This window comes from Elephantulus edwardii, unplaced genomic scaffold, assembly GCF_000299155.1.
Source record: "Elephantulus edwardii isolate Elephantulus edwardi_28Jun2011 unplaced genomic scaffold, EleEdw1.0 scaffold00076, whole genome shotgun sequence".
Taxonomy (NCBI): Eukaryota; Metazoa; Chordata; class Mammalia; order Macroscelidea; family Macroscelididae; genus Elephantulus; species Elephantulus edwardii.
Window position 1 is genome coordinate 11,704,312 of NW_006399826.1, and position 12,229 is coordinate 11,716,540.

At 41.1% G+C, this 12,229-nt stretch overlaps 1 protein-coding gene across 1 annotated transcript; it reads right to left on the reverse strand.

The window, feature by feature from the left end:
- Positions 1-3,793: 3,793 nt before the first annotated feature.
- Positions 3,794-4,963, reverse strand: LOC102867565 (testis-specific Y-encoded-like protein 4-like). Its single transcript, XM_006889234.1, has one exon. It carries the CDS (start codon positions 4,961-4,963, stop codon positions 3,794-3,796), a length of 1,170 nt encoding a protein of 389 aa, XP_006889296.1.
- Between the last annotated feature and the right edge of the window lie 7,266 nt (positions 4,964-12,229).

Consider the following 12,229-nt stretch of genomic DNA (forward strand, 5'->3'; position numbering starts at 1 on the left):
TTTTCCTCCAGAACTTACACAGAGAGGAGTCCCTCTTGTTGAGCAACAGCTCATGTGCCATCGAGCCGCCTGGAACCCATAGCGACCCTAATGCTGAGCATCTCTAAACCACGCTCTGCCCTGAGCCAGCTTTACTAACTTCGACACATCAACTCCTATTGCCCCAGTTACCGTATCAATCCATCTCATCTGGGTTCTTCCTCTCCTGTGCTGTCCCTCCCCCCTTCCAAACATGATGTCCTCCTTCTCCAAGGACCTGTCTCTCCTGGCCATTTGCCCAAAGTATGTGAGATGGAGCTTTAAAATCCTAGCATCCCTGGAAAAACTTGATTTAACCTCTCCAAGACAAAATTATTTGTATTCCTGGCAGTCCATGGTATGTTCAAGACTCTTCTCCAGCACTACAATTCAAAGGCATTGATTCTTCTGTCATTGTTAGTCAATTGTCCAGCTCTCTGAAGCATAACAAGTAATTGCAAAGACCATGGCCTGTAGACTGACATCGTTGCTTTTTAGCACTCTGGAGAAGTCCCTGACAGCAGATTTTCCCAATGCAATTTATCTTTTGATTTCTTGCCTTCAGTATGGATTTGATCTTAACATCAAGAAATAAAAAAATCTTGACTAATGCAATTTATCTTTTGATTTCTTGCCTTCAGTATGGATTTGATCTTAACATCAAGAAATAAAAAAATCTTGACTAATAGGAAACATGATGATAGATGGAGAAAAGATTGAAACTGTCCGTGTTTCATTTTACTTGCATCCACAATCGACACCTACAGAAATAGAGTCAAGAAATCAAAAGACATACTACATTGGGAAAATATCTTGTCACAGACTTTGTTAAAGTGCTGAAGAGAAAGAATATCAATTTAAAGACTAAGGTGTACCTTGTCTAAGCCTCATTATTTTCAATTGCTTGCTATGCATCTGAAAGTTGGACAATGAATGAGGATGACAAAATAAAAATCTGTCTTTGAATTGTTTTATTGGTGAAGAGCTTTGCATATACCATGGGCTGATAAAGGAATAAAGAAATCTGTCTTGTTGGAAGTACAACCAATATACTTACTTCTTACAGTCAAAGATGGTGAATTTTTTTTCTCATACTTTGGACATAATGCTAGGAGGGGATAATCCTTGGAAAAAGACTTCATGCTGGGAAAAGTTGGGGGTCACCAAATAAGAGAAAGACTCTCAAGGAGACACTTTGACACAGTGACTGTAACAATGGCCTTGAGTGTATTAGAGATTGTGAGAATGGCACAGCATGGGTTGTGGTTCTGATCTATTATGATTAGATTAACTATGAGTTGTAGCGGACTCACCTGCAAATTGTTGTTGTTGTTATGTGCTGTCGAGTTGCTTTGCAGGAGAAAAGATGCGCAATCTCCTCCTGTTTGATTTATTGCCTCTTAAACTCCACTCTAGAGGCAGCTATGAGTGTGCTCTGACTTGATAGCATATAACAACAGTAGCAATTTGCTTTCATGCTAATTCTTCTACTGACTCCATATTAGCAATAGAAGACTACTTTGATGTGACCATCTGAACACTAGGGTAGGATCAGTTTAGAAATCGTGCAGTACATACCATTCACAGATTATGCATCTCATCTTACTCTAGGTGGGGCCACTTGTCTGAACACTTCCTCTCTAATCTTTCAATGACATCAAAATACTATCTTCATGTTCAGCAATAGTCACTATTGCAAGAACATGGAAACATCCCAGATGTACAGCCACATTTGAATGGATTGAGAAATTATGGTACATTCACACAATGGAATACTACAAAGCATGCAGGAATAATGATTTTATAAATTACACCTAAGTTGGGAGGGACTGAAGAGCATTATGCTGAGTAAACTAACTCAGTCCCACAAGGATAAATACTGTATAAAACCATTATTGTAGAATGAATAGGAAGATCCAAGGTGGCGAGTGGTGGAAGCAGAGTGACGAGGATGTGTGGGAGGAGGCGAGATTAATCACTTAAAGGGGGGTTGTACAATTTGATGGGTGAGGGGGTGAGGGAAATTGGAAGAATGTGGTCTGGAAAACAATCTATTAGAAGTTTGTAAATAAACTAGTATAATAAAATATACTATCTTTTACTTGGACTATAAATATAATAAGACCATTCTTTTAAAATATGAGAGAGAACAAATTAGTCCAGAGATGAGCATAAAAATACTGGAAGGGCTCCAACTAGTACTGATCTGTGTTACTCAGGTCTCTCCCTTGGCCCCTGCCTGTAATGTTTTACTCACTTCGAAAGTGCACAAGACAGTGAGATTTCCCCTCCTCTGATTTAGAACTGAACGACTTTTATTATTTTCCCAGGGAAGCAAAAGGGGTAAATCGAGGCATAGATGTTACATGGAACAAAGACATTTTTTCATGATAATCAGATCGATTGAGTGGGCATGTCATTATTAACATTTTTTAAAATGTTAAAATATATTTCAATTCAAATTAGGGTAAAAGGCTTGTGAAACTCTTAGCTGAGTTCTTTGGAACCCTACAGCCTTCATATTGACATTTGAAGTGTAGCCATCCACACAAATCTATAGCAATGAACTCTCCAGAGCTGTCTGAAACAGACCATAGATGCTGGGAAGGCCTCTGCAGGCTGGTAATTCCATTTTCTAGGATTGACACTGAAGCATGGTTAAGACTGAAGCATATATTTTCACAAATCTAAAATACCTACCTAGTCATGTTGTTGTTTTTTAAATTTTTTTTAACTTTTCTTTTTATTTGTTGGCGAACATAAATGTTAACAAAGTGACAGACTTGTTTTTTCCTCAAGTATATAACGAAAGACCAAAATGTTAACAATTCTCATCTAGTTTGACAATACTTATACTGGTTAGGAATATAAAACATCAAGTACAACATTATTACCAGGGCAAAAAACTATCAAGTAAACAACAATTAAGTTTTTTTTTCTCTTCGTGATTACATTCACAAGACATATCAACAATTCTCAAAACTCTTCAGACTCCACAAGGTTCACATTATTTTCATATTACTACAATAGATATTTAGATGAACAGGGACCAGAACAAGCAGAATACTGAATTTTTGAATATTCACACAAATCTTCATACAGTAGTGGGTCACAATGCAAAGTACGGAGGCACAGGAAAGCCAACGTGGTATCAGAATATTTGGCCTTTACCTCATTCAGACCTAACAGCCACCTGCCTATTCTGCCAGATAATTTAGCAGGGCAGATGGCCTGGGCCATGAATGGCAGCGGAAATACAGCTGATGCTGGTCTGGAATAACCAGTTTGAGTCGAAGGCTGATATCATGTTAGTTTCGTCTTTCATCTTGCAGTGGTAAAATACATGAGTTTGCCGTGAGTGAATGGGTATCAGGAGCACAGCAAGCATAAGGCATGAAGTCCAATGAGTTGCTTACAAAAGTTCTATCAAGCTTCCTTGAGGATTTCTTGTAGACATAAAAAAAAAATCTTGAGAGAAAAACATAAGTCACAGGCCAGGTCCAAGCCATGCAAAGGAAGGCAGTGCACTTCTGCAGCATCATGTGTTTGGCACATAGTGGTGCTAAGTCATGGGCTTCAGGCATGAAGGAAAGCAGTGGAAACCGAGCAGAAGTAAAACAGCATAGGTGCTGAGGTGGCAATCTCACAAATGCCTGTTGAAAATTTAGAAGTCCAGTATGGAGAAGACAGCAGATGTCTGCATGCTGTTGGCTAAACAGGGGTCCAAGGCTTGGTGGTAAAGAAATGGGTAACTGATCTTCTCACAAGGGCAGGTTTAGCCAGACTGGAACCTCAATGACATAGGATTGTCCAGGGGCAGTCTTGCTGGGCCTTGCATTTCTCTCTGGCCACCTTCACTCCTCAGGTAATAATGCAGGGGATTGGGCCACAGTTCCTCTTTGATGACCTCAGCAATCTTCTCAAGTTTCAGGAGGCTCTTGTCGGAGAACCACTTGAAGAAGCTGGGAATGGCGTTTCCCTCACGGTTCCTGTGAACATGGGCCTCAGGGTCCTGGTTCAGGTGCCAACGGACAGGCGTGGCAAAGCACAGGATTTGGCCGGAGGCTCTGCGTTCGTAGTCTTTGACGAGTGTCTCGTTTCGGAAGTAAGGGTTGCTCTGGAAGATGAACCTGAATTTGAGGCCGGCTCTGGGCTGTTTCAGCTCCTCCACCTCCAAATTGCTCATGTATTTCAGCATATCTTCGTCTTGGCCACTGATCATCGGGGACAGCTGCGAGTGGTTCCTAAAGGCGGTGACCCAGAAAACGGGGATATTCTGGATGATGAAGCTCCGGCGCTGCATATGGAGCCTTCGCATCTGACCGAACTTGTGCTCCTGGAAGGCCCGATCGGCCGGGACCTTGACGCTGGACAGCTCCTGATCCACGGCCTCCAGCGAGGCCATGGTGCGGACCCTCGGCCCTCTGCCCCCCTCCTCCGCTTTCGCCTCCCCTGCGGCCTTTCTTTCCCTCAGCACCATCTTCTTGGCCTCCACGACCCCCTCCGCTTCTCCCTTTTTTCCAGCCAGCGCAAAGAAACCCATCTTTTTCGTGGTCCCGTCCTTGGCCTTCGCGCCGCCCACCACGGGAGCCCCCAGGCCTACCGCGCCGCAGGCCTCCGGGGCCTTCCCCGCTGCAGGCCCGCGCAGCTCTCCGCTCGGCCGGCCATTCTTGGGGCTGCAGTCGGACGGCGGGGAGGCGAAGGTCACTTTCCGACGGACGGCCGGAGCCTTCTCCTGCACAGGTTTGGTCGGAGCCGGGTTGTGAATAATGGGCACGCGAAAGCGGAGGGCAAACCCACAGTCGGAAGGAGCGGCGGTGGTCTCCAGGGGAACTCCGGCCACGTCGGCTTCCTTCCGGGGTCTCCGGGACTGCGGGGAGTCCGCGTCGCCCTGGTCCCGGCTTTCGGAGAAAGCGGGCTTTTCATTGCCAGCCGGGTCACTCATTTTGGTAGAAGTCAGAAAACCCGCAGAGAAGCGACCCTTGTTCTGGTCTTCTCTGTACGCGGAGCTCCGCCGGCGTCATGTTGTTTTATAAGGCTGTCACTCAAGACATTTGCGTCACTTTGCATCACTAATTACAAGGGAGGGATAAGCCACATTGCATAGACTTATTTGAACCTTGCAATTAGCCTTTTATATGCTGTGTGGACACAGTCTTAGAAAAAGTTCTATCTGTGAAGTAAGGGGGAAATTATTCTTGTATCCACAATTCAGCATATCACGACAAGCGTGCTGGGATCCTTGACAAAAAGTCTAGCTAAACCAGAAAATCAAATGATGCATGAAGCACAGTGAATCCTCCAGCGGTCTGGTGTATTCGGAAGTGTGACCTTGTGTGACCTATATTATACTGAACATCTATTGAAGTAATGGACACCTCTTAGCTTTCTTTTTTACAACTAGAAGTGAAGACACAAATTCATCTCTCAAAATCCAGAGAGCAGTCGTGTGAATAAAACACAATACTGCCATCACCAAATTTTGTTTTCTTATTGAATGTATTCAGTATAAACCTCGGCTGTATTTTAAATTGTATTTACTCTTCTTGAAGCGAGGAGTGGCATGCCTCCATCCAGACCTGGGTCTGTTTCCACGTGTGGGGACTATATTTTTGCTTGTTTGTTTTGTTTTATAATGTGAACTTCACTGAATGCATACAATTTATTTTGCTTGGGTCCATTTGCCTGTCACTTTTTTCTCCTTAAAATGGATGATGCTGGGAATTCAGGAAGCATATTTCAATCTGTAACGAGATTTTACAATGTGACTTTGAGCGTCCTGACATAGGCTATGCAGAGCTTTATGTTTCTAGCTGTTTGCTGCAAATTTGTGGTAACATAGCAGATATTGTACATTTAGCTTAAATCTACTCAGCCCATTTTGTAGGGAAGGGAGATAATTTTAAAATTATCTTAGGTTGGAAGAGTGCAAAGTGATTTAGTTTAATTTCTGAAACTTAAGTAGTTTCATAAAAATGTTTCATTGTTCTTTTTACTAGCCAAAGTGTTGGGTGGCAGAGTTCCATGGGGGTAATTTAGAAGGAAGAGGAAAAAAAGAAGCATTCCATAATTCTTTAAATCCAGATGGTCCCTAAAGAATGGGAATTTGTTTTAAGAGGCTGGTAGAAATTTTCATGCTAGTTTCAAGAAAAATTTTAAACTGAGATTTGTGGAAAAAAAACCCCTTTCGTATCACTTATTCTATAGCATTTAAATGCTACCTGGAGTTGCAGTTATTAACTCTGAGAAGCCTCTGTTTCTCATTTCCTTTTATTCTTGACTCCTATATTCCAAACTTTTCTCTTTAGTCCAAATTGCCAAATGGTACCTCTTTGTTACTTGATTTTAATTTTTCTGTGTAACAAGGGTCCTCTGGTGGCTTGGTGGTAAGGAGTTGCCCTCCTAGTGCATATGTCCATGGTTCTAATCCACCAGCTGCTCTGCAGCAGAAAGATGGGAAATTTCCCCTGTGGTTTACTGTCTCTGAAAACCCACTTAAAAATCAGTTATGAGTCAATTCCAATTTAATAGTACATAACAATAGCAACAACACATGTTAGGAAAAGATCTCAAACTTTGAATTGGGGTCCAGGGCCTTACTTTGCTACGTATACGATTTTGAGAAGCTCAGCGTTTTTGTGAGAGCATAGGCGTGTGAGATATAACTATGCCTTTAAAAGTGTAGTGTATAAAGGAGGTCTTTTTTTTTCTCATTGCTGCCAAATGAGAACCAACTCATAGCTGACTATGCAGTAGGTTTTTAGAGGCTATAAATCTCATGAGAGGAGATTGCTTATCTTTCTCACTAGAAGATGCTGCTAGATTTAAACCAGTGTTTTGGGTTGACAGTGCAACACCTCACCCATTACACAACCAGAGTTTAAATATTAGTGTTCTTGATTCCTATCCTCTCTGTGAGGTGAAATCCAGTAGAGAGATGTAGAAACAAAGCAGAGCCAGTGAATTTTAAAAAGTGTGGTATGATTTTCCTGGTATTATTCAACTTGCTTATAGCAATGCTTTTCAAAAAGAACTCATATTCTAATGGCACCTAGAATGAGTACATTGTTGTTGTTCGTTGTTATGTGCCGTCGAGTCATTTACGACTCATAGAGACCCTATGTACAACAGCCCTAATCCCTGCTCTGTCTTGTGCTAATTGCACTGCCTCTAACACACCCATCCCGATTACCCCAGTCACTGAATCAATCAGCTCATAGAAGGTCTTCCCCTCCTGCGCTGTCCCTCCACCCTACCAAGCATGATGTCCTTCTCCAAGGACCTGTCCCTCCTTACAACATGTCCAAAGTATATCAGACGAAGTCCTAGAATCCTTGCCTTCAAGGAGTAGCCCAGTTTAACCCTCTCCAGGCTGAATCTGTTTGTTTCCTTGGCAGTCCGTGGTACATTCAATACTCTTCTCCAGCACCACAGCTCAAAGGCATCAATTCTCCTTCTATCCTCACTAGTCATTGTCCAACTTTCTGATGCATAACAAGTGATTGCAAAGACCATAGCTTGTATCAGACACACCTTAATCTCCAGAGACACACCATTGCTCTTGAGTACTTTAGAGAGGTCCCTAACAGCAGACTTTCCCTTTGCAATACATACGTTATTTTCTTATTTCATGATTAATGAATGATTAATGTAATGAGTACATTAGTCATTCTTAAATGCAGTGTCATAAGAAAACTTAGTTCCACCATTGTGGATTAGCAAAGGACATAGTACAGCTCTGTAGAAATATATGTCAGGGTCAGAATAATCATGAATTGTTTCTTGATTCAGATCATGAGCCAACGATTTTACTTTGACCCATAGTTTTTCCCCAATACAATGTATATTTATACTTTTATCAAGTAAAACTTTAATATAAACATTGAAATGCTGAAAATCTGATTACATTGTCCTCCACTTTTCGGAACTCCTTTCAGTTGACAAATTTACCATCTTCACCTTTCCTCTGTTAATTTAGCCTTTGAAGGAAAAATCCCATGTGGCTCATTCAGGATAGCAGGAACAACGTGTGGGTGGCCCTCACTGGGGGTGGATCATCCTTCTGACTTTGTTGGACTCATTCGGGCTCACCTGTAGGAGGAGGCCCGGTGAGTCAGCCTTTCAGCAGCAGTGGTGCCTGGTCATCTTTCCTGAAATAAGGCCAAGAATGCTAAATTTTGATGCTAAATATTATAAGGGTGAGGTTCAGCTGCAATGGACAACACAGAGCTGATTGTGTGCTGGTGCAGGCTGCGGAGTGGCCGTTTCATGGTTGGGTTCTTCCAGTTGTTTGTAACCACTGAACTGTTGCCATCTTGCAAAGGGAAGATGAATTACTAGGAGACTGACTTGCAAATAGTCAAGCCAGTCAGCCATGCAGACTCAGGCAGTTGAAAACGAAGGTCAGCACACGCCCTCCCTGGCAAGTGATGAAGGGTTTTGCAGCTCCGTGTCGTTTATATGAAGAGAACCGCACGCTGAAGGGAAGAGGAAAACAGTTGCTTAGTCAGGAAGGCCGAAATGTGGAATTCATAGGGATTTTGAAAGGAAACTTGACGATCATCTAATTCAACCTGTATCTTTTGTGCTTAGTGATATTGAGATAATGTGAGAGTTGAGATATTGGGCAGTTTTAGCTAGACTTACATCTGTTTAAATGGAGTTAAAGAGAGTTGTTGTTGTTGTTGTTGTTGTTGTTGTTAGGTGCTGTTCAGTCATAGACGACTCATAGCGACCCTACGATCAAAAGATCTGAGCACCTTCCATGGAGTTTCCGGAGGCAAGCCCTTTCAGAAGTGGATACCACTCCTGCTTCCAAGTTTGTCTTCATTGGGAAGCTCCACCAAACATTATGCACACCACTGGTAACCATTCTCACATTTGGCACATCAGTGTCACAGTATATTTAGCATCACAGCAACCACGAGTTACCTCTGTACAGCAATGCACACACCAGTGCTATACCACCGAGAGAACTGATGTTAAAACAAAGAATTCCAACTTGTAATTCAGTGTTCTGGTCAAACCCCTAAGGGGAAAAGTGTATTGCTAATCCGTACTCCCTTTACCTAAAGGTACAATTCAGAGAGGCTTATATTCTACCTTACTCCAAAGCCAGTGTGAAGAGACTGAGGAATGAATACACAATGCATGAAGAATAAAGCAGTCCTACAAGGACAGAACAAAACAGTCAGGGGATGTGGATGCAGAGGTAGACCTGGAGAAGTGCTCTCATATGCCTTTGAGAGGAAATGCACAGTCTTTAGTGAACATGTCAGACACATGCTCCAGTGCATATCTCTTTAGTATAACAATGCATGAAAAGCTATTATTTAGAACAACACCCGTGTTTGGCATATAGGAAAATGAAATATAGAAAATATGTTTATTGCTATTTTATTTTCACTTCGTGCAATGAGAGTGAAATGCATAGTGAAGTGCTAATGATATTCCCGGAGCAGAAGACAACATCAGCATGGTAGCAAGTAAGAAAGGACGTTTTGGTCATAACATTTCACCAGGAGGAATTAGACAAGAGACACATGCCCAACAGTTCCAGACAAGCCCTAACAAATGGTCTTATTCTGCATTTGAAACAATTTGCCTTTATTCCCATATTATTAAATTTGTCTAAGTAGTAAATAAAACCAAAATAAAATTTAAAAATAAAGGCTGACAGATTGTTTAAAAATGCTCTGTTCATCATGGAACTTATCTCATGTTTTCTTGAGCTATTTTTGGGGAAATACATACCATCAAACTATTTGAGATTGTATTCACTTACCTCAACATCAAGAAAACAAAGATTCTCACCACTGGGCCAATTGACAGCATAATGACAGATGATGAAGAGATTGAAGTTGTTAACAGCTTTAGTTTCCTTGACTTCACAATCAATACTCTTGGTACCAGCAGTCAGGAAATTAAATGATTTTTTTTTTTGTATTGGGAATTGTTTTGGGAAAGTCTGCTTCTAGATACCTCTTCAAAGTACTGAAGAGCAAAGATGTCAGTCTGAAAACTAAGGTGTGCCTCATCCTGGCAATAGTCTTTGTAATCATTTGCTATGCATCAGAAAGCAGGACAATGACTTGTGATTATAGAAGAGAATTGATGCCTTTAAGCTATGGTGCTGGAGAAGAGTAATGAATATGCTGTGGACTACTAAGATAACAAACAGGTTCATCATAAAGAGGGTTAGTTTAGGCTTCTCCTTGGAGGCAAAGATTCTGAAGCTTTTTTTGACCTACTTTGGACATGCTACAGGGAGGGACCAGTCCTTGGAGAAGGAGGTCATGCGTGGGAGGGTAGAGTTACAGTAGAGTTAAATCAAGATCCTCAATGAAATGAATTCATTTACTGACTGGGATAATGTGGATAAGGTCTGTACAAGACAATAAGATTGGTGCAGGATAAAGCAGGGTTTAGGGCTGTTGTACATAGGGTCACTAAGAGTTTCACATGACTCGACAGCACATAAAAACAACAACAGCCTTAAGTAAAATTTTACATAGAGATGGAGAAATTGAATGAGTATATACATGAGAAAAGTTCATATTTTCTTCAGCCAGCTGCCCATATAAATGTGTGGGCTTGCAGAAGAATGTAAGGAAGCTAAGTATATGGTGTGTATTACCATGCAGCCATAACCTCATTTTTCCTCCCAGGCCACTATCAGTCCTAATGTCTTACTGAGTAAACAGGTGCCTCACCTGATTTCCATCTCCACAGAACCTCATAGATATTTCAGGCACACAGATAAATCTCATTTTATGTTATGCTTGGTCACAGAGAAGAATTAGATTGTGTTGTTCCAAGGGGCACAGGGATATACAGCCATTGTAATCATCCATAAAAATTACTTTAAGTTGAGCAACTGTGGGCCTGTTGTGCACATGCAAAATCTGGAAAGCATGTTTTGGACCATTTCATGCTGGATTCAAAAAGAATCTATCTCTCTGAGTGATTTGCCACCAGACCTTTAGAAACGAGACGAATTTGTGGATTTTCTTCCTGAGAAGCTTTTTGCACAGGAGAAGTATTGATTTTATCTCATTCAGGCAAAATTGGTTATTTATTTTTACTTATGGCCATTATAAAACAGTGCTGAGCTGCCTTGTTATGATCAAATAAGAAGGATCTATAATGTTTTCCTGGGTATTGAACAGAATCCAAAGCACAATGGGGTCAGAAATGTTAGATAATTTCCCAATGTTGGGAGGGGCAGTAGGCTGAGTGTAGCTTGTGGACAGCGTGTCGGAGTCCAGGTAATAAACTTCAGCCATGTGTGAACTGCTATTAGGAGCACAAAGCAATCAGATTTCATTTCAGAAATGATAATAATGTGGATTTAGATGGCCATAATAAACTTGTAATTATTTTTTCAGTCAATTGGCCTATTTGATGTTTCCTGGAATGAAACACTCATTCGGCGCCACTTGTAACAGACACGCATGTACAATCTAAATAAAGCAGCATTTGGTGCCAAATGTCTCTGAGTTTTCAGTACTCCAAAGGACAATGGCTTTAAAATTATGTAAAATAGAATTTGATACATGTGCATTGAGAAATTCCTTATGGAATATTTGACTTTTATTATTCAATTGCCTTATATCAAGGGCGAGGAAACTGAGACTTAGGGTTGAAGTGATTGACTCAATGACCTAACCATAATCCCTCTGCATTTCCTAAATCCTAAATCAGTGCTCTTGGCTGTGAAGGACACTGGTGTACAATATCTATTCTAGATACTGCAGAAAGTGAAACTAATTGATAACAGACTTTGTTCACTAAACTTCTGCCTGTCTGAGTTTTGTTCCTCTTCCTTTTGCCCTCTCAGGTCTCAGGTGGTCTTGCTTTCACTGCCCACAAGTAGTGTCACTGCTACTCAGATCCCTCATTTCCTTATAACTGTATGTAATAAAATACTGCTTTTCCCCACCTCAGCATTTAGAAAAACTCCAATTATGTTTATATATTTTCTTTCAGATTTACTTCAGTCTTCCTACCAGTCTTACTTTGTAATGGTTCCCAAAAAACATCCTCATTTGTATTGCTCATAATTATGTCTTCTGCACTTAGAGAGATTGAGTTATGTACCCTCAAAATACAATCAACTTAGCCAGGCCATGGTTTCCAGTATTATATAATTATCTGCCATTTTGTGATATGATGTAATTATCTCATGTGTCTTAATAGTCCTAAGATCTAT